At 37.8% G+C, this 27,733-nt stretch overlaps 1 protein-coding gene across 2 annotated transcripts in view; it reads left to right on the top strand.

The window, feature by feature from the left end:
• Positions 1–27,733, top strand: part of C5H1orf141 (chromosome 5 C1orf141 homolog) — a 65,402-nt gene that overhangs the window by 11,944 nt on the left and 25,725 nt on the right. The window contains exons 5-6 of one of the 2 annotated variants that reach the window (XM_012506496.2): positions 14,625–14,737; positions 17,926–17,993. In XM_012506496.2, the coding sequence (XP_012361950.1) occupies positions 14,625–14,737; positions 17,926–17,993 (181 nt within the window). The remainder of the gene's footprint in view (positions 1–14,624; positions 14,738–17,925; positions 17,994–27,733) is intronic. The other variant, XM_030812499.1, reaches the window with a different exon arrangement.

Below are 27,733 nucleotides of genomic sequence, written 5' to 3'. Positions count from 1 at the left end.
GCAACATGGTGAAACCCTGTCTCTACTAAATATATTTTAAAAAAATTATCTGGGCTTAGTGGTGCATGCCTGTAGTCCCAGCTACTTGGGAGGCTGAGGCATGAGAATTGCTTGAACTCAGGAGGCAGAGGTTGCTGTGAGCTGAGATCATGCCACTGCACTCCAGCCTGGGCAACAGAGCAAGACTCCATCTCAAAAAACAAACAAACAAACAAACTATGACATTTGCATCTAAGAGCACTCCTACTTTCTTACATTTTCATGTAAGTATTCTGATTAAGGCCTACCATCTGATTGTCTCGAAGTAGCTTTCTTCATGCAGCAGTTTTGTACTATTGCTCAGAGTGAAACAAACTTTTTTAGCCCAATGTTGTAGTGCAGTTTTACAGATGAAAAAACTAAGTCTGGGTGAGGTTAAACAATTTGCACAAGGTCACACAGCTAACAAATTGCAAGGCTGGATTTGAACCTTAGAAGTCTGATTTCAGAGCCTGTGTTCTTCACCACTACTGTACCCCATTCAATAGGATGCCTGCAAGCTTTGGGTCTTGGTAACTATGTGCATTGTAATGCTTTGTACTTAGGCAGAGACCAAGTGAAGAAAAGGAGATTGGGGTGGATAAGAGGATCAAAGTGAGAAGGGCTGGGATTTATTTCATAGATGTTAAGTTTTAGATGCCCATAGGCATCTAAACATTCAGGTAGGGATATCTGGAAGAAAGCTGGACAAACAAGTCTAAATCTAAAGTAAAAAAACCATTATTTGTGTAGCTAATATCTGTCATTTTCATGTAAGTATTCTGATTATGGCACAAAATACAACTCACTCAGATTTTTGTTATTTATGATTTACCAGGATATCAGAACATGTTTCCATGTAGAACTGTAAGATAAGAAAAAGAGTTTGTTTCTAGCACAAGTAAATATGTATCAGTAGTTTATATAATTTAGCTTTATCACAAACTTCTTACATTACTACTTTATTTCTTATGTAGACACAGCCAATAATTCTGCTTCCAAATAATTTATAAAACTATCCATAGTGAAATGGAATATTTTAGAAATACACAGAAAAACATTGAATAAAATGGAAGCTGAGAATGTGGAGAAGGGAAAATGTATGTCATATTATGATTTTTATATTTTATATTTACATATTATGTATGCCTTTTTGTAGCAGTATAGTATATGGCTAATGACTCATTAGACACATTTAAAGGTAACATACAATGTTTTATGGCAGTATTTCCCAGGATGATACTGTTGCTATCCCTTTCCTGCCTGATAGGATTATTTTCTAAATAACTTATACAGGCATCATTATCTTGTGTTACTGACAATATAACCCATCAATAACTGAGTAATGCTCCTTTTAAGTGTAACCAGGATGACTGGGATGTTTCGGGCTAGAGGCAAAGTCAGAGTCTTAAGTATAAAAAACAAACAGGCACATATTTCTAAGATTCAAAGACCAAGTAAATTCTGTTTGATCAATATTCGTATGTCCGACACCAGCAAAAACCATGTGTCCAACACCAGAAAAAAAAAAGTACATAAAACATTCAAGAATTTACACAATAAGTAGGGTATAACTCTAGCCAAAGGAAATAAAATTTGTTTGAAATAATTGAGACAATGATCTTGAATATGTAGCTAAGTCCAAGCAGCAGCCTATCTAAACTGTGGCATCTGCATCTAAGACCACTCCTATCTACTACCTGCCTGTCTCTCAGTAGCTTTCCTCATGCAGCAGTTTTGTACTATTCCTCAGACTGAAACAAACTTCCTTAGATATTGGTGAATTCAACCAAAAGATACAGTTCCTAGTAACACTCATAGTTTTAACACTCCCTGTATAATTTTTGTTTAATAAAATAGAACGCTTGGCTGGGTGGCTGTGGCTCACACCTGTAATCCCAGCACTTTGGGAGGATGAGAAGGGAGGATTGCTTGAGCCCAGGAGTTTGAGACCAGCTTGGGCAACATAGTAAGATCCTGTCTCTACTGAAAACAATTTTTTTTAAATTAGCCAGGCGTGGTGGTGCGCATTTATAGTTCCAGCTACTTGTGAGACTGAGGCAGGAGGATTGCTTGAGCCCAGGAGTTCGAGGCTACAGTGAGCTATGATCACACAACTGCACTCTAGCCTGGGCAAGACTCTATCTAAAAAAAAAAAACCCGAAATACAACTCTTTAAAGTAGCAAAACATAGTAATTACTTGCTATATTTAAAAATATAAGAACCCAATTATTTATGCAAAAATGAAGAAAAAATATAACAGATGTTGTAAATTGCTGTTTAATTCTCTGGACATATCAATCATTGTTATTTTATGTAGTCCCCTGTGGGTCTCTGTCTATTACCTTTTTTTGTTGTTTAGAAGCATATTGTATTATCTCCTCACATGCCTGGTTATTTTTTATTGAGAATGAGATAATGCCATTGTAAAAGTATAGATATTTGAAGCTCTAGATGGTTTCTTCTCCAGAGAAAATTTGTGCCGGCTTTTGGCAAATGACTAGGCTAGGAGCATCAGCAATCCTAGATCGGGTAGAGATCATTCAAAACTAGACTTCTATTCTTTTGAGGGCTTGTCTGTGTATTGCTCTCCATTAAATAGGTTACGAACTATAAACCTTTGGGGTCCCAACCCAAGTCCGAAGGTTATTCTAGGACCTTTCTTCAGTGGGTGCTGAATTTCAGTTTTGTTCCCATAGGCCTATAAGTTTGCTAAAAGCAACACAGGGCTTTTTGATCTCTCCTGCTGATTTGGAATTAACAAACATTCAGGTCCAAATGCCATTCTTACCTGAGCTTCACTCTTCTTACAGTTCTTGGCTCCTCAAATCCTTACTGCTTTGGGAGCTCTCGGGTATACTCAAATATTTTGATATTTTGTCCAGCTTTTCTAGTTGTTCTCAGCGGGATAGCTAGTCCAAACCACCAGCTTCTATCTCCAGAAGTGGAACCTAAACTGCTATTTAGTGTAATAGAGTTGACCCTTGAACAACACAGGTTTGAACTAATTGGTTCCATTTATATGTGGGTTTTTTTCAATAAATACATTCAGGCCTCCGTATCAGTAGGTTCTGCATCTACAACCAAACACACACTAAAAATACAGTATTTGCAGGTTAAGAAACCACGTATATGTGGAGGGCCAAATTTTATTATTCAGGGGTTCCATAGGGCCGACTGTGGGATTTGAGTATACTGAATTTTGGTCTGGGTACAGATGTGTTTTCTTTTCTTTTCTTTTCTTTTTTTTTTTTGAGACAGAGTCTCTCTCTCTGTCGCCCAGGTTGGAGTGCAGTGGCGTGACCCTGGCTCACTGCAAGCTCTGCTTCCCATGCCATTCTCCTGCCTCAGCCTCCTGAGTAGCTGGGACCACAGGCACCCGCCACCACACTCGGCTAATTTTTTTGAATTTTTAGTAGAGACGGGGTTTCATCATGTTAGCCAGGATGGTCTCAATCTCCTGACCTCGTGATCCACCCGCCTCGGCCTCCCAAAGTGCTGGGATTACAGGCGTGAGCCACCACGCCCGGCCTGCAGATGTTTTTTCAAAGCACTCCATGTGATTTTAATACACAGCTAGTGGTTTAAGAAGCACTACTACAGGCCTCTTTATTTCTCACTCCCTCAATCAAGAGATCCCAATATGACAGCCTATTTGCCACTCATTCACTACAAATGGATCGTCTCTGTCACTGTCTGATATTACCTGAGACCGAAATAGCATGAGCTTCTGAGATGTGGAAGGAACCTACGCTTGCCATAAAGAGTAGTCAGAGAAATCACGGATCATTGAAGGGGACTCTTATTTGAAGGAGGGAGATGAAGCCAAACAATCAGAACAGGTGGCTCCTAATGAGTCTGACTTCATGGAAAGAACAGAAGAAAACTTTAGACAGTATGTCTCTTAAGGATAGAAATAATCAGGGGAAGAAAAAGGACATTAAAAATAAGCATTTCTGAATCAAAAACTACAAAGAAAAATTAAAAATAGAATACAAGCTGAGTATGGTGGCTTACACCTGTAATCCCAGCTACTCAGGAGGCTGAGTCAGGAGGACTGCTTGAGACCAGCACTTAAAGGCTGCAGTGAGCTATGATTACACCACTGCACCCCAGCCTGGGTGACAGAGTAAGACCCTGTCTCAAAAAAAAAAAAAAAAAAAAAAAAAAAAAAAGAAAAAAAGAAAACTTAAAAAAAAATAGAATATTGGTGAAAACTGGGTCAATAATGTAGAAGACCAAATAGAAGCACAATCTAGCAAAAATACAAAAAAAGGGAAGTCATATTGAAAAGAAACATTTAGTATGGTTTTGGGATACTCAATATGTAAGTATGTACTTAATACATAAATTAGAAGAGAGAGAAACAGATGGTTAGGAAATAAAGTAATATTAGAAAAAAAAATGCCCATAGTTTGAAGATAGACTTGAAGTTTCAGATCAAAAGGGTCACCAACTGCTAAACTTATGGTAAAATTACTTAATTCCAAAAAAACAAGTTCATTACAAAGGAAAGGAAATAAAATCGGTTTTATAGATCTCTCTGCATCTCCGAGGCTAGACAACAGTAAATTATTTTCAACTTTTGAACAGCATGGCAATTGAGGAATTCTCTGTTTGTATGAAACATCATTTATGTATGAGAACAAAAGAGATTTTTTTTGGACATGAAAGGTTTTAGAAAGTAATCTACCTGTGTATTTCTTTTTTCTGAGAAAATTACAGGGAAGAGTATTTTCCCAAATTAAAATTAAATATGAATAAAATAGAGATCCCAAGCTGGGTATCTTATTACAGAAAAAATATTTTTAAAATTATTCTGTGGTGCCACAGTGAAAGCTCTGGGATTCTTTCTCAAAGCAGCTTTCCTATAAAAACATAAAACATTCCAAAGAATTTCCAGTGAAGTAATCCATAAGCAATTACCAGTTGGGAAGGGGGAGCTTTCAGAGCAACCCCATGCTTCCATCTGAGCTTTACCCTTCCGGTGGGTTTCTTCCCTTTGCATGAAAGTGCCATTTCTTTTTATTATTATTATTATTATTATTATACTTTAAGTTTTAGGGTACATGTGCACAATATGCAGGTTTATTACATATGTATCCATGTGCCATGTTGGTGTGCTGCACCCATTAACTCGTCATTTAGCATTAGGTATATCTCCTAATGCTGTCCTTCCCCCCTCCCCCCACCCCACAACAGTGTGATGTTCCCCTTCCTGTGTCCATGTGTTCTCATTGTTCAATTCCCACCTATGAGTGAGAACATGCGGTGTTTAATGACCCGTCCCAATGATAAGCAGTCATCTTCCTATAACTCCAGCCTATGCAACTCAAAATCAAGGCCTTTATCTATATTTCTCTTAGTTCAACTAAGACAGGGTATAATTTCACAGGGATTTTTTTTAAATGTAAGAACAAAAACGGGCAGAGGGAAGAGGGGATGAATTTTTTTAATGCAAAAGGACAAACCAATAAAATTCACAAAAAACAAATTTGTGATCTTATACTGGTGAGCCCACCAAATTTATAATTCCAAATTCTACTTTTCATTTTCTATGAGAACCTAGAGCTAGGAACATTTTTTTCCCATAGGTTATTGGGGCACAGGTGGTATTTGTTTACAAGAGTAAGTTCTTCAGTGGTTATTTCTGAGATTTTGGTGCACCCATCACCTCAGCAGTATACATTGCACCCTATTTGCAGTCTTTTATCCCTCATCCCCTTCCCACCCTTTCCCACAAGTCCCCAAAGTCCATTGCAACATTCTTATGCCTTTGCATCCTCATAGCTTAGCTTCCACATATCAGTGAGAACATATGATGTTTGGTTTTAGGGACAAAATTTTTATTCCTAGCTCAGAGAACTGGTGCAGAAGATGATAATCTGGCTGCTCCTTTTTTTTCTTTTTTTTTTTTGAGACAGAGTCCTGCTCTGTCGCCCAGGTTGGAGTGCAGTGGTGCAATCCTGGCTCACTGCAACCTCCCTTTCCTGGGTTCAAGAGATTATCCTGCCTCAACCTCCAGAGTAGCTGGGATTACAGGTGTTTACCCCTGCACCTGGATAATTGTTTATATTTTTCATAGAGATGGGGTTTCGCCATGTTGGCCAGGCTGATCTCGAACTCCTGTCCTTAAGTGGTACACTCTCCTTAGCCTACCAAAGTGCTGGGATTACAGGCATGAGCCACCATGCCTAGTCAATATGGATACTCTTGTTGTTGAGTAATTAATAGTCCTTTGTCTCTGATCCAAGAGCCTCATATCTTTTGCCAGCATTGATGAAACTGTGGCAGGCAAACTTGTTAGCTCATGAGTAGGGTCAAATCTCAGACTCTTAGTGGTTTTTAACATCTACTTCTAGGGAAGCTTAGGAGTAGAATAACTGATACTTGAATCTTCCTTAAAAACTGTGGTAAAAGTAATTGTAGCTCTGTCCTCAGTGAGTTATAGAACACCCTTATCCATGTCCCTGTCAGCCTAGAAGGAAAATTTATATCCATTTTATCTATCCTACAATTCTATCTGCTTCTAGATAGCAGAATTTATAATTTAGTTATACCTCAGCCAAATAAAAAAACTTTATATAATAAAATGGAAACTTTAAAAAATATGACAAGAGACTATATAAACTAGAAAAGAAAGTCAAGATCAATTGAGGACAGGATTTGTGTATAATTAATCTTATAAATCAAATGTATAATGCTTAGTTTTTAATTCAATACATTGCTTATAAACCATGTTAAGTATGCATTTGTTGGAGGACTAAAAAAAAGAAAAGCTATCAATCTCCCAGTATGTTCACCAAACTTTGGCTTTCCTCTCATAAGCGAACTGAACTTTTTTTTTTTTTTTTTTGAGGTAGAGTCTTGCTCTGTTGTCATCCAGGCTGGAGTGCAGTGGTATGATCTCAGCTCACTGCAACCTCCCTCTCCCAGATTCAAGCAATTCTCCTGCCTCAGCCTCCCCAGTAGCTGGGACTACAGGCATGTGCCACCACACCTGGCTAATGTTTTGTATTTTTAGTAGAGATGAAGTTTCACCACGTTGGCCAGGCTGGTCTCGAACTCCTGACCTCAGGTGATCCACCCGCCTTGGCCTGCCAAAGTGCTGGAATTACAGGCTTGAGCCACTGCACCCGGCCTAGCACACTGAACTTTTAAGAGTACTTGAGAAACTTAGTATGTTTAACACCTCCCAAAAGAATGTTAAAATGACCACAGTTTGCAAAATTGAAGAGAAAACAATGGCAACCTAAAGGGACAATATTGGTAACGAAGAAGAAGCTATAGCCATGGATATGGAAGACATTAAAATAATTATAACGAATGCTTTGTGTAACTACATTGCTTTGACACATGGGTGTAATAATGGATGAACTTTGGGAAAATATGAAAGGGAAAAATCTCAACAAAAAAGAAAACATAAATAGATCACTAACTGTAGAAAAATTTGAGGAAGCAGTCAAAGAATTCTTTTACAAAAGTACTACTTGGAAGCTGTGTCAAGGGTGAGTTTCTTTGTAGTTTCAAAGAACTATTTAAATAGTTTTGGAACACAGATAAAGGTGGAACAGTTCTCAGTTCTTTTTTGCAAAGGTAGATTTGATCCTTAAGTCTGACCACAAGAATAGAAAGCAAATATAGATTTTTAAAGAAATATAAAATAAAATGTTAGTTTTAACTATTTCATTGCTTATTCTTGATTCAGGGATATAAAAACACAAAGCAGGCCAGGCATGGTGGCTCACATCTGTAATCCCAGCACTTTGGGAGGCCGAGGTGGCCTGATCCCTGAGGTCAGGAGTTCAAGACCAGCCTGGCCAACATGGTGAAACCCCATCTCTACTAAAAATACAAAAGTTAGCCAGGCATGGTGGCAGGCTCCTGTAATCCCAGCTACTCGGGAGGCTGGGGCAGGAGAATAGCTTAAACCCTGGAGGTGGAGGTTGCAGTGAGCCAAGATTGCACCATTGCACTCCAGCCTGGGCACCAAGAGTGAAACTCCATCTCAAAAATAGTAATAATAATATAGCAGTTTTATATTTCTCTAATTTCATCCTGATCACTTTGGTTATGAAAAGTCTGTCCAACTTAGTATTTTGATCTCACCCCTCATCATGGCTTTCCCGTCCCTATACAAGCCAGTCTAATGACACTGGGGGAGCTGAAATGGAGAGGGGTATGGTCAACAATTTGATTATTCCTGTTCCCTCAACTGAGAGTAGGAGGTTGATATGGCCTTCTTCCAGCACGACTCCTCCTCACTCTTCTTCTAATTTCTTTTTTCTCTTATATGGGTACGGTGGTGTGCTAAAGCCAACTCCTACCAATTCATTAGAGCTGCTTGTTGAATTTTCAGCAATTTTGTGAGATGTTTATTAAACACTCACCATTAAAAATTAAATTATGTAAACTGAAAATTCAATGGCATACTAAAAATAAAGATAACACTCAAAACTCATCACTTCCTAATTATTGTACATTTTACTATTATCCATGGTTTTGAAGTTATTTACATCTACTATATCCATATGGTAGAAATTTGTATAATAGTATGCTACTACACATCTCTTCCAAATTTCACATTTAATTATATCACATTGGTAGAAATTGACGATGGGAGTATTTACACCACAGCAATTGGCAAACACTACAAATCAAGGCTTGAGTCGTTGTCTGTCTAGATTTAAGAAAGTGAGGAAGAAAATGTTAATGATGAAGATTAAACTTAAAAGTAAGTCTTACCAAAAAAGGTATGCCTTACCTATAGCCGTTATGTTTTGAATAGCATGGAAAATAAGGAAATATTCAAAAACTATTATTTGATTCAGCAATGAAGTAGCTTACGCCATTGATGAATGAGTAAAATTCCACATTAGAGCTACACCCAAAGGCGAGGTTATTAAAAATTTACCAGCACATCCTCCTGTATAGTAGTAAAGGAGGAGGGAGAGAGAAGAAGACAAAATTTCTTATTTCTTTCTGGACACTGTTTCCAACTTTTCCCTTAGTCATCAATCATTTTCTGGCCAACTTTAGTCATAAAGAGCACATATGAGAGATCCTCAGAGGAACCCATTCTCCAACCAAGGAGAGCAGCTACAACTCTTCAAATTCTCCATCAACTCCTATACTCTCCAATATACTCCACAATTTCTTCTGCGAAGGATCCCCAGGCTTGCAGTCAGCAATCTGGGTAGAGTATCAGCAAATTGACCCAAACACAGTTACTACCTCAGTATCCATTTGACCCCCTACATTATTCAGTTCAAACTGCTATAAAGAATACCATACCCTGGATGATTAAATAACAGAAACTTATTTGTCATAGTTCTAAAGGCTAGGAAGTCCAAGATCAGTGTCTGGTGAGGACACTCTTCCTGCTTTGCAGACAGCTGTCTTCTTGTATCTTCATATGGCAGAGAGAAAGAGACAGATAGCACCTCTCTCATGTCCTGTAAGGGCACTAATCCAAATCATGAGGCTACAGCCTCATGACCTAATTACCTCTTAAAGGCCACACCTCCCAAAACCATAACTTTGGGGATTTAGACTTCAATATATGAATTTGAAGGGGGGATGCAAATATTCAGTCTGTAGAATTCCACCCCTGTCCCACCTAAATTTACATATTTCTCACATGGAAAATAGATTCATCCCATCCCAATAGATCCAAAAGTCTTAACTGGTTCAGCATCAACTCTAAAGTCCAAACTCTCATCTAAATATCATCTAAATCAGATATGGATGAAACTTGAGGTAAGAGTATCCTGAGACAAAATTTCTCTCCAGTTGTGAACCTGTGAAGGCAAACAAGTTGTTTGTTTCCAAGCTACATTGATGGGATAGGTGTAGGATAGACATTCTCATTCCAAAAGGGAGAGACAAAAAAGAAGGGAGAAATGATAGGTCCTAAGTAATTCTAAAACCATGCAAGCAAACTCTATGAGATCCTAAGGCTTGAGAATAATCTCCTTTGGTTCAAAGCTCTGCCTTCTAGTTTCACTAGACTAGTGGTCCTGCCTCCAGAACCCACTCAGGCAGTGGTCTCACCTCTGAAGCTCTGCCTGCTGGGAGTTGCACACCCATGGCTCCACCGGGCAGGGGTCTTACCCTTTGAAATAGAAGTGGAGGCAGCCCTGTCCCCTGAGCACATGCCCTCTGGGCCTGTTGTGGGAGTGGCATCCCTCATCATCTTTGAATTGCTTTTGAGGTCCTTATTCCCTTGTCTTGAAAAATAGTGCACAGTTATAGCTGAACAGCTGCATACAGTAGCTCTATGATCTGGTCCTGTAGAATCTAAGAAGTTCAACAGTTTTCTTTCATTTTGTCCCACTTTCTCTGTTTCCCTTAGTCCCAGCTGGCAGTGTTTCTGCGGGTATAATCCCATCTCTATTCCTGGCTTCTGTTGAGATGGCTGATTTGGTCCTTGGTACACATCCACACTGACCTCCCTATCAAACAGTCAACTTACTATACCTTTAGTGTTCTCTCCCAAGCATACTTTTTCATTTTTTTGTAATATGGGCAGGCTGAACATTTTTCAAATCTTTAACTTCTAGTTCCTTTTTCCTTAACAATTTCATCTTCAATTCATTTCTTTCCTCTTGCATTTTACTATAAACATCAGTAGGAACCAAATCACTCCTCAACACTTTGCTTAGAACTAACCTCAGCTAACTATCCAATTTCATTGCCTGCAAGTTCTACATTCCACAAAATGCTAAAACACAAACACAATTAAGCCAAGGTCTTTGCCATTTTATAACAAGGACCACCTTTCCTCCAGTTTCCAATAACATGTTATTTATTTCCATCTGAGAGCTCATCAGAATGGCCCTTACCGTCCATATTTCTACCAACATTTTGTTCATAATTATTTATGGATTCTCTAAGAAAATGGAAGCTTTTCTCTTTTCTTTCTGAGCCCTCACCAAAGTCACCTTTAATATCTCCTTCATGGCAATGTCAGCATTTTCTAGCATGCACTTCCAAACTCTTCCAGCCTCTACCCATTAACAAATTCCAAAGCCACTGCCACATTTTCAAGTATTTGTTACAGCAGCACCCCACTGCTCATTACTAATTTCTGTCTTAGTATGGGCTGCTACAACAGTACACCATAGCCTGGGTGGCTTAAACAACAGAAATTTGTTTCTCACAGTTGTCGAGGCCAGGAAGTCCAAGATCAAAGTTCCAGCAGATTGGGTGTCTGGTGAGGGTATTCTTCCTGGTTTGCACACAGCTGTTTCTTTGTATCTTCATGTCATGAGGAGATAGAGAGAAAGGCAAATAGAGAGAGAAGGGGAGAAGGAGTTAGACCAACTCTTCTTAGAAGAACACAAATCTTTTTCATGAGGCTATACCCTCATGACCTAATTATCTCCCAAAGCTTGCACTTCCAAATACCATAACATTAGAGATTTAAGCTTCAGCATTTGAATTTGAGGGGGATACAAACATTCAGTCCCTAGCATTTCCCCAGAAACTCAAGTATCCTGGCCATGCCAAACAGTGTGGTGCAGGGTGCCTACTTTACTTGCTTATTCGACTCACTCCAAATTTGACATGGGGCAAATCAGCAAGTGTGGTGTCTAACAGATGTGCAACTGAGGAAAAAGACACCAGTCTCTATGAGTGATTCTTTGGGAATTCCCTCATCAATTCTGTGGAGGAAGCATCCCTGCCCCTCCCACATTGAGAAAAGAGGAAAAAGCCACAGCAGACCCTAACAGGTCAATGACTTACAATTCTGATATTTTTCTTTTTTCCCTCACCAGGTTTCTTTTATTTGAAGGCCTAAAATAATCTCTTGCTCCAAGTATTGGTGGATCTTTGTAGAATACAGAGTATGTATTGCTCCTTTTTACTCAGCTGTGGAGTAAAAAGTCACCTGGTCACCAATTCTAAGGCAACGGGATAATTGCCACTCAACAACTTATTTTAACAAAATGAAATCCAACACTGTATTAAATAAATATTACTCCACTATGACTAAGTGGTGTAAATTTCAGGAATAAGAAAGAGTATCCTCATTTATCTCTATGACATTTTGTTGATCACTTTCTAAACTTTATTTTACATAATTCTTAACAACGATCCCTTGAGGTAACTATTAACCTTATTTGACATATGAAGGACTGAGATTCAGAGTATTCAATACTCTATGGAAGTTCACATAGAGTCAAGATGCAAAGTAAGGTCTAACTTCAAAGCCTATGCTCTTTGGTTCACCACAAGGAAATTCATATCTGAATATCTTTATATACTCTGCAAATGAATTTGAAAACAATACTTTAGCAACATAAGTATTTTTAAGATAAGGATAAAATATTAGCTCCTTAACAAGACTATATAGCCAGCATCATCCTTAGAAACCCTTGACTCATTCTCATTCAAGTTAGAAACAGAACAATGCCCATTCTCATTAGTATACTACACTCTTCTAGAAGTCCTCCCCAGTGATATTAAATAAGAACATAAGATACATTTTTTGAAAGGAACAGATAAATTATTTTTTGGAGATTACATAATTATTTATTAAAAGAGAGAATAAACTGAAAACCCATTAAAAAGTATAAGATGATAACGTTCAATAAAAATTTACCAAAAATCTTATGCATTCAATAATTTTTTTTTCTTTTGAGACAGAATATCTCTCTGTCACCCAGGCTGGAGTGCAGTGGCACAATCTCAGCTCACTGCAACCTCTGCCTCCTGGATTCAAGCAATTCTCCTGCCTCAGCCTCCAGAGTAGCTGGGACTACAGGCACATGCCACCACACCCAGCTAATTTTTGTATTTTTACTAGAGATGGGGTTTCTCCGTGTTGGCCAGGCTGGTCTTGAACTACTGACCTCAGGTAATCCACCCACCTCAGCCTCTCAAAGTGTTGGGATTACAGGCATTAGCCACCGCGCCCAGCCTATTAGGCATTCAATGAATATTAAACATATACTATGCACCAGTCATGCTATAGGTGCTAAAATACCACAGTGAATAAAACACATAAATAGTGTGCCCTCGGAGTTTACAATCTAGGATAAGATGGGGAGAGAGATAATAAACTAAATAAACAAATCAATATATAATATAAATTTTACCAGTGATGAATGCTATGAAGGAAAATATAGTAAATTGAGGGAATTAAAATCCACAGGGATTACTATTTTAGATGGGGGAAGTGGGGTGGGCTGGAAAGATCTTTCCGAAGAGGTGGAAATGTGAGTGGAAACTGAAATGAAAGAGTAGGCCACGTCAACCCCTTGTGGGGAGAATCCTACAGGCAGAGGAAAGAGCAAGGTCCTTAAGTGGAGCCTAAATTCCTTTCCCTGAACCAAACAGCTAGAAAATTTGCTCAGCATTCTTGTGGAGCTGAGAGGTGAAGGGGTATGCAGAGAGTGGCCTGGAGTGGCATTCAGTGGAAATTCTGCTACTTAGAAATGAGAACTGGGGGAAAAGTTTCTGTCTGTTAGGGAGCATTTTGAATTTTCATCAAGTCTGATAGGAAACAGTTGAAGGAAATGATAGTCACATTTGTATTTTACAAGTGTTGCTGTGGCTGTATTGTGAAGAGAATGTTGAGGACGAGTGTAATAGCAGGGAGAGCAAACAGAAGAAGGCTAGAGACATATGGAAGTGGTTCAGATGAAAAATAAAGGGGTCTTGGATTTGGATGGGAGCAACGAGGAAAGAGGTGTTTGGATTTGGAATCTATTTCAAAGAAAGACACAGTATTTGTTGATAGGTTGGGAGTGAAAAAAGAGAGAAAGAGAAATAAAAGATGTCTGCAAACTTTTTGGCCTAAGCCTCTGGTTGACTGGAGATGGGGAAACCTGGGTGAGGAGAAGATCAGGAAGGGGGTGGTGGAATCAATAATTTGGTTTTGAATATGTTAAGTTTGAGATACTTATAATTAAGCTAAGTGCAGGAGTCATGTGGGCAGTTGGATATATAAACCTGAAGTTCAGAGAAGAGGTTAGAGTCTGGACTACAAATCTGGGACACTGGCCTATAGACAACAGTTACAGTGTGGGACTGGCTTATACCAACTAAGGGTGAGTATCTGAGGTCTGAGGGTTGAGTCATGGGTTGTTCTAGCATTTAGAGGTCAGAAAGAGCATCAATTATGTAATACTATTAATTTTCTAATATACCATAACTAGCCAGTTAAGGAATTTAGAGGAGGATAATTTGTCTTTACAATAAATAAATGCTGTGATCCTTCCTAGTATCTGAATTCCCTAACTCTATGTCCCACCACTTTGATTCAGGTCCAGTAATGTCCTCAATGTCTCATTGAAGTGATTTCCAGCATATTTTTCTGAAAGGGTTAATCAGTTTGTGAATAATAGTTTCTTGGAGTGCCCTCAATCCTACCACAACAGCAAATAGTTTTCTGTCCCCCTCTACTTTAAATGACTAAAACTAATATTTTCAGCTCCTATTTAATCAGTCCAATGTTTCACACTTTGTACTATGACAACATTAACATAACATCCACATCTGTATAACTAGGACTTCACATTTCTCCAAAATTATTTTTTAGATTTATTTTGTAATTTTTCTCATTATTTTAATTTAAATTAATTTTTATTTATTCCAGGCATGTCTCTTTCAAATGTGAGCCTGAACCTAGAAAGAGTAATTTTGAAAAGTCAAATTTAAGACCATTCTTTGTTCAAACAAATGTAAAAAATAAAGAAAGTGAGTCAACAGGTAATGGTTTGTGTAACATATTTAATTCTTTGATTTATTAATGGGTGCTTTATTTATTTTATTATTTACTGATGTGTGTCTTAAAAGTTCTTGATAATTTGATCTCTGTCAAAAGCATTTCCATGAACTATAAAAAAGAACTTACTAAGAAGAAGAGATGTTAAATATCAGAATGGACGATTTATACAATTCACAAAATAGGAATATATTTTTATGTTTATAGTGTTACGTGTTTTTTTCTTCTAGAAAGAAAATCTCTGAGTTTCCTTTCAGCTCAATGCTGAGAATTTCCTTGTTATTGTTTTTTAAAAGTCAAGTATGAACAGCTTGCTTAATAGAAACTTACTTTCAAGTTAGAAATTTTAGGAATCTGGCTAGGTGGGCGCCGTGGCTCACGCCTGTAATCCTAGCACTTTGGGAGGCTGAGGCAGGTGGATTCCCTGAGGTCAGGAGTTCGAGACCAGCCTGGCCAATATGGCGAAACCCCATCTCTATTAAAAATACAAAAATTAGCCAGGTGTGGTGGCACATGCCTGTAATCCCAGCTACTCAGGAGACTAGGCAGAAGAATCACTTGAACCCAGGAGGCAGAGGCTGCAATGAGCTGAGATCGTGCCACTGGACTCTAGCCTGGGCGACAAGAGCGAGACTCCTCAAAATAAAAAGGAAATTATAGGAATCTGTGAGCTAGGAATCAGCATTATCAGTTCTCAGAGAGTTTGAGCGTTTCATGTTGCCTTCGTTTTTCTCTGTCTCTCCATTATCAAACAATCATTCAATTGCATAATTCTCACCAACCTTCTTAACTGAGGTTTCTTGACTCCACATCACCCCATATTGCTTAATTTCCCTATTATGCTTCATAACCTGATTTCTCAAAGGATTTGTTATACACATTGTTATTTTATTTCTCATGATTCACTTTCATAATGTCATATTTCCTTATGTGTCTTATTATCTTTGAATGTGTGCTGGACACTATTTGGAAAATTATTTATAGGAACAATTTGAGAACTAAGGTGATGATACCTTACTCCAGAAAAGATTTTTTTTTTTTTTTTTTTTACTGTTTATGCCAGGTATCTGGAGGCAGTACTTGTCAGAACATACCAAAGCATTCAAGGCTTCACTTCCCCTAAAACATCCAGGTGGCAAGCTTAACTATTCTAGTTCACCCTTTTGGGTCCCAGGTAAAATGAATAGGTGTGGGGTTTTTTTGTGTGGGGGGGAAGGGAAGTGGAGAACATTTAAATATCAAAACTTTGGACCTTTGGTCAGCTTTTTGTTTTTTTCTGTCTCAAGCCATGAAGCTTCCAAAACTTGATCTTCCTTTCACATCACAAATACTCTCAGGGAAAAAGTGGCTTGGCATGTTGGGCTTCCTTATCTGAGTTCTTATCTTCTCCTAAATTTAAGACCAGGGGTCCCTTATCATCTTTTAAGTCAATGATTCTCTTTAGACTGTAAAAAATATTCCATCTAGGCTTTTAAGATGTTTTCAGCAGAAGGGCTAGTACTCATTACCTGGCCTTCCATAATGGTAGCAAAAATCTCTAATCCATTTTCTTTCCTTAAATCATATACTGATCTTTGTAGGCTGATCCTGATTAAAGCCTCTTCAGTGGATTCTCACTGTACTTAGTATGAAACTTGTACTCCTTACAAAGACCTGGCCAGGCACAGTGGCTCATGGCTGTAATCCCAGCACTTTGAGAGGCCAAGGCAAGTGGATCACTTGAGGTCAAGAGTTTGAGACCAGCCTGACCAACATGGTGAAACCCTGTCTGTACTAAAAATACAAAATACAAAATTAGCTGAGTGTGGTAGTACACACCTGTCATCCCAGCTACTTGAGAGGCTGAGGCAACTGCCAGATTGCCTGAGAGGAATATATATTTTCCCCTCTGCCTAGACACACTGATACTGTACTTATGCAGCTTACAGTTCATTTGCATATTTTGGTTAAATGTCATCTGCTCAGAGAGGCCTCCTCTGACTACCCTATCAACAATATAACTCTTTTATGGTTCTTCCTCACCAAAGTGTGTTTATTTCTGTTACAGAATAAATTTCAATTATTCACCCCTTGGTTTTTTGTTTTTTTGGTGGTTTTCTTTTTCTGACACAGTCTCACTCTGTTGTCCAGGCTGGAATGCAGTGGTGTGATCACGGCTCACTGCAGCTTCGACCTCCCTGGGCTCAGTAATCCTTCCACCTCAGCCTCTTGAGTAGCTGAGACTACAGGCACACCACCACACTCAGCTAATTTTTGTACTTTTTTTTTAGAGACAGGGTTTCACCACGTTGCCCAGGCTAGTCTCAAACTCCTGGGCTCCAGTGATCCACCTGGCCTGGCCTCCCAAAATGCTGGCGTTATAGGTGTAAGCCACTGCACCAGTCCAATGTCTTGTTTTTTTGTTGTTGTTGTTGTTTATTTTCCATATTAGCCACTAAAATGTATGCATCATTGGGCAGGAGTCACAATTCCAGAGTCCATCAGTGTCTGGAATATAGTAGTTTATCAACAAATAACTATTGATTTAATGACTACCAGACTCCATATTAAATTTGCTACATCTATTATCTCATTTAACTCTGAAAGTATTTCTATAAGTGCTATTGTTTCCAGTTAACAAATGAGGAAAGTAAGACTCATAGATGTTAAGTAACTTTCCTATGGCTATGGCTATGTAACTCACACAAAAAGGTGCAATTTGGACCCAGGCTATCTAAGTCCAAAGTCTGTATGCCTGACCCCTGCACCATACTGACTTTAAGAATATCCATTGGATGATAATTCAGATTAACAAAACTCATAACTGAATATGAGAGAAGGGCAGGCAGAAGGGACTATTTCTATTTCTCTTTTCAAAGGAATTAACCAAAATATTTTTTGAATAACACATATGATTTTATTTTATTTAGAAATCCATCATTTTCCAAGACAATATAGCTTTATTGTATAATAGTAAATAATTGAAAGTTATAGTCTGTTAATAGAAATTCACTTTTAGGGCAAATTATTCTAAAATAGATTTAGCTCTAACCATGTACAAGCAATGCATATGTAAGTAAATAAAATTATTCATTTACATTTCTTAAAAGTTTACTGCAGTGGAGAAAATGGTTGATTGGGTTTAATTAGAGGTAACTTAATAGCATGGAAATACTTATGTTTGTTTCTTTAGAGCCAGTAGAAGAACATCTAAAATCAAGATCTATTAGACCCTATCTTTATCTTAAGAATACAACTGAGGTAGGTGTAATTTGTATACTCTATAATTACTTAATAGAAATTCAAATTAGTCCTAATAATTTTATATATGCTCCTACAAATCCAAAATTCAAGTGAATTTTAGGATTCAAAATGATAACATGTTAAAGTTATTTCATCTCTGATAATATGTCAAATTTTATGTATGGCGACAGTAGAGAAGGTAATATATTCTTTGTTGGAGGTATTTCAATACAGTAGAGATTATTGAACATGGTAAGGACTAGCACTTACAAAGTCAGTTAAGACAGAGCATCATAAAAAACATACATGTATAACTTAAACATTCAAATTTATCAAATAAAATATATATCAATTTGTTAATCTTTTAATGTGTAACCAAGACCTTTTTTTGAGCATGCTATGTATGGTGGTTCATCAAATTACATAATTGCAATAGCAACTACCACAAACAGGTTTGGAACCAACACTATTGACTCCTGATAATCACTTAAGCAGAAGTGATTATGCTGGGCAGGCTGAAGAGTGACTAGTCCTGAGCATTCAATGTGCCTTGGACATCATTCAGTAGTTTTTATATAGGGAACTATAGAGATAAATTAAATCAGAGAATTAGCAAGGGAAAATCACTTTAGAGAGTCTCTTAGGTATTAATTTTTGTATTATATATATATTATAAATATATAAAGAAATATGGAGAAATACAGACTTAGGGCCATAATTAATAACATATTTTTGTTGCATATTCCCACATTTTATAATTTAAAAAATATTAAAAGGATTATCAGTTTTATCTTCATCTACATGGTTTATTTAATTTCGTGTTTTATTTAGGTTCATGGTTAATAAAAGTCTCCCAAGATGTATATTACAACATAACATCACAATCAGGTTACTCATCATAATACATTTGCTAGCATCTTATGTAAAAATTGTAAAATTTGAGTTTTTTAAAAATAAAAATATACATGTGATATTTTAAATGCAAATAGTAGAGAAACACTAATAAGAACACACACCCCTTTCATTCTCTGCTTCCTCTTCTAATTTCCTCTTCTCAGAGGCAACCAAGTTTAACCTTTTTGGGTTTCAGTACCTTATAAGATTAACTCCATATTTCTAAAGAATGAGTTTCTGCTGCTGATTTTAATTTATTAACTTTAAACATTGTCTACTGAAAATCAATAACAAAGATTGTTTATACCACTCTGCATCCTGCCACTCCCCATTTTCCTCTTCTGGATCTTTGATAGTTACTTTTTTCGTTTCTTCTATTGTTAATTTTTGCAACTTGAAATAATATATCTAACATTTTCCCATCATTTTTAATCACTAACTCCTGATTCCCCTTTATATACAATGAAGATCTTAACAGTTTTATCCTGTCTTCCAACTGTCTTCCACACTTCTTCCCTAGGTCAAGTATATATTTACTTTTACATTTTTTAGGTCAACTATTATATTCAGCTTTGAACTCTGATTAAGCCTTTATGTTTTGTTTGTAGGTTAATTCTAAAACTCAAAATACTATTAACAGCATTTATATTATTATGTTATAAATAATCATTTCATTTACATTATAGTAATATCTCTGCAATAATCATTACCGAACAAAGTAATGTGCTTGGATTACCTTGCTTCTCAGTGGGTACAATTTAACAAAAATGGACTCTTTTCTCTATCTATTACTAAAAAAATGCCATGTTTTGGTTTCCCTCATACTTAGACCTTAACTGTCTAGTACACTTTTATGTTTTTCTTGGAATTTCTAATGGCCTTTCTTTTTTCCTCTGGGAAATGATGATAATAATATCAAACACGTAATTGCATATGTGCCTCAAACACTATTCAAAGAAAAATTACATCCTTAACAACCCAGTGACGTAAATACTATCCTGAGAAAAAAGAAGCACAAGGAAGATAAGCAACTTGCCTGGGATCAAATAGTATATGACAGAACCAGGAAGAACTCAGCAGTTTGATTCATACTCATTGTCACTGAGATCTGCAGCCTTCAAAAAAGAAGCATGTAACTTTCTTATATGTGAAAATGATCAAGTTTTTTACTCATTCTTTCTATTGTGTGGAATTCATTCCAATTTCTTGGAGAAATTGTTCATGAAGCCCAGTGACTTCTTGTTCTAAATTTGACCTGTTACCTATAAGCCTACTTTTACGTTGTCATTCCATTCCTTGGCTCAGTTCCTCAGATTCTAGTATCCCATGTCTTCTTACTCTTTTTTTTTTTTTTTTGAGATGGAGTCTTGCTCTGTCACCCAGGCTGGAGTGCAGTGGTGCAATCTCGGCTCACTGCAAGCTCTGCCTCCCAGGTTCACGCCATTCTCCTGGGACTACAGGCGTCTGCCACCACGCCTGGCTAATTTTTGTATTTTTAGTAGAGATGGGGTTTCACTGTCCTAGCCAGGATGGTCTCAATCTGCTGACCTTGTGATCTGCCCGCCTCGGCCTTTCAAAGTTCTGGGATTACAGGCTTGAGCCACCATGCCCGGCCTTCATATTTCTTTTTGGATTTCATCTTTATTTTCCTAGAATATATTTTATTTATTTTTAAAATTTTATGTCCATAGTTTTGGGGTAACAGGTGGCTTTTGGTTACATGGATAAGTCCTTTAGTGGTGATTTCTGAGATTTTGGTGCACTGATCACCTGAGCTGTGTACACTGTACCCAGTGTGTAGTCTTTTATCCCTCATCCCCCTCCCACCCTTCCCCCAAGTCCCCACAGTCCATTGTATCATTCTTACGTCTTTGCCTCCTCATAGCTTAGCTCCCACTTGTAAGTGAGAACATATGATATTTGGTTTTCTATTCCTGAGTTACTTCACTTAGAATAATGATCTCTAACTCCATCCAGGTTGCTGCAAATGCTATTATTTCATTCTTTTTTATGACTGGGTAGCATTCCATGGTATATAAATATATTGCATGTTCTTTATCCACTTGTTGGTTGTTGGTTGACAGGCATTTAAGTTAGTTCCATATTTTTGCAGTTGCAAATTGTGCTGCTATAAACATGCATGTGCAAGTGTCTTTTTCATATGACGACTCCTTTCCTCTAGGTATATACCCAGTACTGTGGTTTTTGCTGGATCAAATAGTAGCTTTACTTTTAATTCTTTTTTTTTTTTTTTTTTTTTGAGACAGAGTCTTGCTCTGTTGCCCAGGCTGGAGTGCAGTGGTGCGATCTCGGCTCACTGCAAGCTCCACCTCCTGGGTTCAGGCCATTCTCCTGCCTCAGCCTCCCGAGTAGCTGGGAATACAGGCATCAGCCACCATGCCTGGCTAATTTTTCTGTATTTTTAGTAGAGATGAGGTTTCACCGTGTTAGCCAGGATGGTCTCAATCTCCCGACCTCGTGATCTGGCCCCCTTGGCCTCCCAAAGTGCTGGGATTACAGGCGTGAGCCACTGCGCCCAACCTACTTTTAATTCTTTAAGGTATTTTCATACTGTTTGCCATAGTGGTTATACTAGTTTACATTCCCACCAACAGTGTAAAAGTGTTCCCTTTTTACCACATCCATGCCAAGATCTATTTTTTTTTTAATTTTTAAATTATGGCCATTCTTTCAGGAATAAGGCAGTATCTCATTGTGGTTTTAATTTGCATTTCCCTGATAAGCAGTGGTGTTGAGCATTTTTTCATTTGTATATCTTATTTTGAAAATTATCTATTCATATCCTTTGCCCACTTTTTGATGGGATTGTTTGTTGGTTTTTGTTGTTTGTTTGTTTTTTTGAGACAGAGTCTCGCTCCATCACCCAGGCTGGAGTGCAGTGGCACAATCTCTGCTCACTGCAACCTCCACCTTCTGGGTTCAAGTGATTCTCCTCCTTCAGCTTCCTGAGTAGCTCGGACTACAGGTATGCACCAGCATGCCCAGCTAATTTTTGTATTTTTAGTAGAGATGGGGTTTCACCATGTTGGCTAGGCTGGTCTTGAACTCCTGACCTCAGGTGATCTGCCCACCTCAGCCTCCCAAAGTGCTGGGATTACAAGCATGAGCCACTACATCCAGCCTGGAATTGTATTTTCTTGCTGATATGTTTGAGTTCCTCGTAATTTCTGGATATTATTGTTGGATGTATAGATTGCAAAGATTTTCTCCCCATCTATGGGTTGTCTGTTTGCTGATTATTTCTTCCACTGTGAAGAAGCTTTTTAGTTTAATTAGGTCCCATCTATTTTCATTTCTGTTGCATTTGCTTTTGGATTTTTGGTCATTAACTCTGCCTAAGCCAATGTCTAGAAGAGTTTTTCGGATGTTATCTTCTAAAATTTTAATGGTTTCAGGTCTTATATTTAAGTCTTTGAGCTGGGCATGGTGGCTCATCCCTGTAAACCCAATACTTTGGGAGGCAGAGGCAGGCAGATCACTTGAGGCCGGGACTTTGAGAGCAGCCTGGCCAATATGGCAAAAACCCCCATCTCTACCAAAAATACAAAAATTAGCCAGGCATGGTGGTGTGTGCCTGTAAGCTCAGCTACTTGGGCGGCTGAGGTGCAAGAATAACTTGAATCCAAGAGGCAGAACTTGCAGTGAACCAAGTTTGCACCATTGCACTCCAGCCTAGGCAACAGAGCAAGACTCTGTCTCAAGAAAAAGAGAAAGATTTAAGCCTTTGACTTATCTTGAGTTGGTTTTTTTATAAGGTGAGAGGTGAGGATCCAGTTTTATTTTTCTACATGTGGCCTGCCAATTATCCCTGCACCATTTGTTGAATAGGGTGTCCTTTCCCTACTTTATGTTTTTGTTTGATTTGTCAAAGATCAGTTGGCTGTAAGTATTTGGCTTTATTTCTGGGTTCTTTATTCTGTTCCATTGGTCTACATATCTATTTTTATACCAGTACCATGCTGTTTTGGTAACTATAGCCTTGTGGCAGAGTTTGAAGTAAGGTAATGTTCTTTTTGCTTAGTCTTTCTTTGGCTATGCAGGCTCTTTTTTGTTTCCGTACGAATTTTAGGATTTTTTTTTCTAGTTCTGTGAAGAATGATGGTGGTATTTTTATGGGAATTGCATTGAATCTGTAGATTGCTTTTGGCAGTATGGTCATTTTCACAATATTGATTCTACCCATTCATGAGTATGGGATGTGTTTCCATTTGTTTGTGTCATCTGTGATTTATTTCAGCACTGTTTTGTAGTTTTCCTTGTAGAGATCTTTTACCTCCTTGTTTAGGTATATTTATACATTTTTATTTTATTTTTCTGAAACTGTTACAGAAGGGATTGTGTTCTTGATTTGATTCTCAGCTTGGTTGTTGGTGTATAGCAGTTCTACTGATTTGTTTACATTGATTGTGTATCTTGAAGCTTTACCGAATTCATTTATCAAATCTAGGAGATTTTTGGGTGAGTCTTTAGGGTTTTCTAGGTATACAATCATATCAGCAAACAGCGACAGTTTGACTTCCTCCTTACTGATTTATTTTTTCTTTTTTTCTGTTTTTTGAGACAGAGTCTCACTCTGTCTCCCAGGCTGGAGTGCAGAGGCACGATCTCCGCTCACTGCAAGCTCCGCCTCCCAGGTTCACGCCATTCTCCTGCCTCAGCCTCCCGAAGTAGCTGGGACCACAGGCGCCTGCCACCATGCCCAGATAATTTTTTGTATTTTTAGTAGAGATGGGATTTCACCATGTTAGCCAAGATGGTCTCAATCTCCTGACCTCATGATCCACCTGCCTCGGCCTCCCAAAGTGCTGGGATTACAGGTGTGAGCCACCACGCCTGGTTCCTTTTTTTTTTTTTTTTTTTGAGACAGAGTCTCGCTCTGTCACCCAGGCTGGAATGCAGTGGTGTGATCTCGGCTTACTGCAACCTCCACCTCCCAGGTTCAAGTGATTCTCCTGCCTCAGCCTCCTGAGTAACTGAGATTAGAGGCCTGCGCCACCATGCCTGGCTAATTTTCTTATTTTTAGTCGAGACGGGATTTGCAGATGTTGGCCAGGCTAATCTCGAACTCCTGACCTCAGGTTTTCTGCCTGCCTCAGCCTCCCAAAGTGCTGGGATTACAGGTGTGAGCCACCATGCCCAGTCCTCTTTACCGATTTAAAGGCCCTTTATTTCTTTCTCTTGTCTGATTGCTCTGGCCAGGACTTCTAGTACTGTGTGAATAGAAGTGGTGAAAGTGGGCATCATTGTTTTGTTCCAGTTCTCAGGGGGAATACTTTCAACTTTTCCCCATTCAGAATAACGATGGCTATGGATTTGTCATAGATTGCTTTTATTACCTTGAGATATGTCCCTTCCATGCCAATTTTGCTGAGGGTTTTAATCATAAAGCGGTGCTGGATTTCATCAAATGCTTTTTCTGCATCTATTGAGATGATCATATAATTTTTTATTTTAATTCTGTTTATGTGATGTATCACATCTATTGACTTGGATATTCTAAACCATCCCTGCAGCCCTGGTATGAAACTTACCTGATCATGCTAGATTATCTTTTTGATATGCTGTTGGACTCAGTTAGCTAATATTTTGTTGAGGATTTTTGCATCTATGTTCATCAGGGATATTGGTCTGTAGTTTCCTTTTTCTGTTATGTCCTTTCCTCGTTTTGGTATTAGGGTGATACTGGCTTCATAGAATGATTTAGGGAGGGTTCCCTCTTTCTCTATCTTTTGAAATAGTTTCAGTAAGATTGGTACCAGTTCGTCTTTGAATGTCTGATAGAATTGAGTTGTGAATCTGTCTGGTCCTGGACTTTTTTTGTTGGCAATTTTTTTTATCACTGTTTCAATCTCACTACTTGCTATTGGTCTGTTCAGAGTTTGTTTCTTCTTGATTTAATCTGGAAGGGTTATATATTTCTAGGAATTTATCCATCTCCTCTAGATTTTCTAGTTTGGATGCATAAAGGTATTCATAGTAGCCTTGAATAATCTTTTGTATTTCTGTGGTATCTGTCGTTTCATTTCCTATTGAGCATATTTGGATATTCTCTCTTCTTTTCTTGGATAATCTCACTAATGGTCTATCAATTTTGTTTATCTTTTCAAATAAACAGCTTTTCATTTCATTTATGTTTTGTATTCTTTATTTCTTTCAATTTCATTTAGTTCTGCTGTGATCTTTGTTATTTCTTTTCTTCTGCTGGTTTTGGATTTGGTTCATTCTTGTTTCTCTAGTTCCTTGAGATGTGACCTTAGGTTGTCTATTTGTGCTCTTTCAGACTTTTGGATATAGGCATTTAATGCTATAAACTTTCCTCTTAGCATCATTTTTGCAGTATTCTGGAAGTTTTGATAAGTTGTGTCACTATTATCATTGAGTTCAAAGAATTTATTTCCATCTTGATTTCATTGTTGACCCAAGGATCATTCAAGAGCTGATTATTTAATTTCTATGTATTTGTATGATTTTGAGGGTTCTTTTTGGAGTTAATTTCCAGTTTTATTCCACTTTGGTCTGAGAGGATACTTGATATAATTTCAATTTTCTTAAATTTACTGAGACTTGTTTTGTGGCCTATTATATGGTTTATCATGGAGAATGTTCCATGTGCTGATGAAAAGAATGTATATTCTGCAGCTGTTGGATAGAATGCTCTGTAAATATCTGTTACGTCCATTTGTTCTACGGTACAGTTTAAGTCCATTGTTTCTTTGTTGAATTTCTGTCTTGATGACCTGTCTATTCGTGTCAGTGGAGTGTTGAAGTACCCCACTATTATTGTGTTGGTGTCTATCTCATTTCTTAAATCTAGTAGTAATTGTTAATTTGGGAGCATCAATGTTAGGTGCATATTTATTTAGGATTGTGATATCTTCCTGTTGGACTAATCCTTTTGTCATTATATAATGTCCCTCTTTGTCTTTGTTAACTGTTGTTGCTTTAAAGTCTGTTTTGTCTGATATAAGAATGGCTACTCCTGCTTGCTTGCTTTTGGTGTCCGTTTGCATGGAATATCTATGTCCAACCCTTTACCTTAAGTTTACATGAGCCCTTATGCACGATGTGAGTCTCTTGAAGATGACAGATACTTGGTTAGTGGATTTTTATCCATTCCACCATTCTGTATCTTTTAAGTGAAGCATTTAGGCCATTTACATTCACTGTTAGTATTGAAATGTGAGGTAATTTTCAATTCATCATGCTAGTTTGTTGCCTAAATACCTTGTTTTTTAAAATTGTGTTATTTTTTAAATCATGTTATTCTTTTATAGGCCCTTTGAGATTTATGCTTTAAGGAGGTTCTATTTTGGTGTATTTTGAGGTTTTGTTTAAAGATTTAGAACTTATTTTAGCATTTCTTGTAGTGCTGCATTGGTAATGGTAAATTCTTTCAGCATTTGTTTGTCTGAAAAAGACTATTTCTCCTTCATTTATGAAACTTAGTTTTGCTGGGTACAAAATTCTTTGCTGGCAATTCTTCTGTTTTAGGAGACTAAAGATAGAACTCCAATCCCTTCTGGCTTGTAAGATTTCTGCTGAGAAATCTGCTGTTAATCTGATAGGTTTTCCCTTATACATTACCTGATGCTTTTATTTCACAACTCTTAAGATTCTTTCCTTTGCCTTGACTTTAGATAACTTGATGACTATGTGCCTAGGTAATGATCTTTTTGTGATTAATTTCCCAGGGGTTCTTTGAACTTCTTGTATTTGGCTGTCTAGGTTTCTAGCAAGGCCATGGAAGTTTTCTTCAATTATTCCCTCAAATAAGTTTTCCAAACTCTTAGATTTCTCTTTTTCCTCAGGAACACCATTTATTTTTAGGTTTGGCCATTTAACATAATCCAACATTTTTTGAGCTTTGTTCATTTTTAAAATTATTTCTCCTTTGTCTGTGTCTGGTTGGGTTAATTCAAAAGCTTTGTCTTCAAGCTCTGAAGTTCTAATTAGAAGTTCTTTCTTCTAGTCTATCGTAGAAACTTTCCAGTGCATTTTGGATTTCTCTAAGTGTGTCTTTCATTTCCAGAAGTTGTGATTGTTTTTTATTTATGATATTTATTTCTCAGGAGAATTTTTCATCTATATCTTGTTTTTTTAAATATCTTTAAGTCAGTTTTCACCCTTCTCTGGTATCTCCTTAAGTAGCTTAATAATCATTTAATAATCAGTGGTCTTTTGGGGGTGTAATAGACCTTGTTTTGTTGTATTTTCAGAATTAATTTTGATTCCTTCTCATTTGGGTATTTTCAGTGGAAAAATCTGGAACTCAAGGACTGCTCTTCAGATTCTTTTGTCCCATGGGGTGATCCCTTGATGCAGTGCTCTCCCCTTTCCTCGAGGGATAGGGCTTCCTAAGAGGCAGACTACAGTGATTATTATTGCTCTTCTTGGTCTAGCCACCCAGCAGGGCTACAAGGCTCCAGGCTGGTGCTGGGGAATGTCTGCAAAGAGAACTCTTTGCAGAGTGAAGTAGACTCTGTGAGAATCCTTGGTGGTAGATATGTTTCCTGTGGTGGCTTTCTCAAATGCTGGTTATACCAGCATTGAAGTTGTCATGTGGGCAGACTCAGAACCTCTGGTTAGCCAGGATGTTGCAGGCAGTGGTATTAGCTATCATTTTGTCTTTCCTGGGAGCAGAGTTTTTCTGTCATGAGTTTCTGTAATGGCCTGAGTTGGTTGGTCTTCAGCCAAGAGGTGGTGCTTTCAAGAGATCCCCAGCTGAGGCAGTAGTAGATAAAAGCTTGTCCTAAGTTAGCCAGGGTAAGTGTTTCAGTTTCCCAAGCAACGGGTAGGGCTATAAAGCTCCCAAGAGTTTATGCCTCTTGTGTTTGTCTATCAGG

The sequence above is a fragment of the Nomascus leucogenys genome, chromosome 5 (assembly GCF_006542625.1).
Source record: "Nomascus leucogenys isolate Asia chromosome 5, Asia_NLE_v1, whole genome shotgun sequence".
NCBI lineage: Eukaryota > Metazoa > Chordata > Mammalia > Primates > Hylobatidae > Nomascus > Nomascus leucogenys.
The sequence above is the reverse complement of the archived record's forward strand: the minus strand, read 5'-3'. Positions and strand labels throughout refer to the sequence as shown.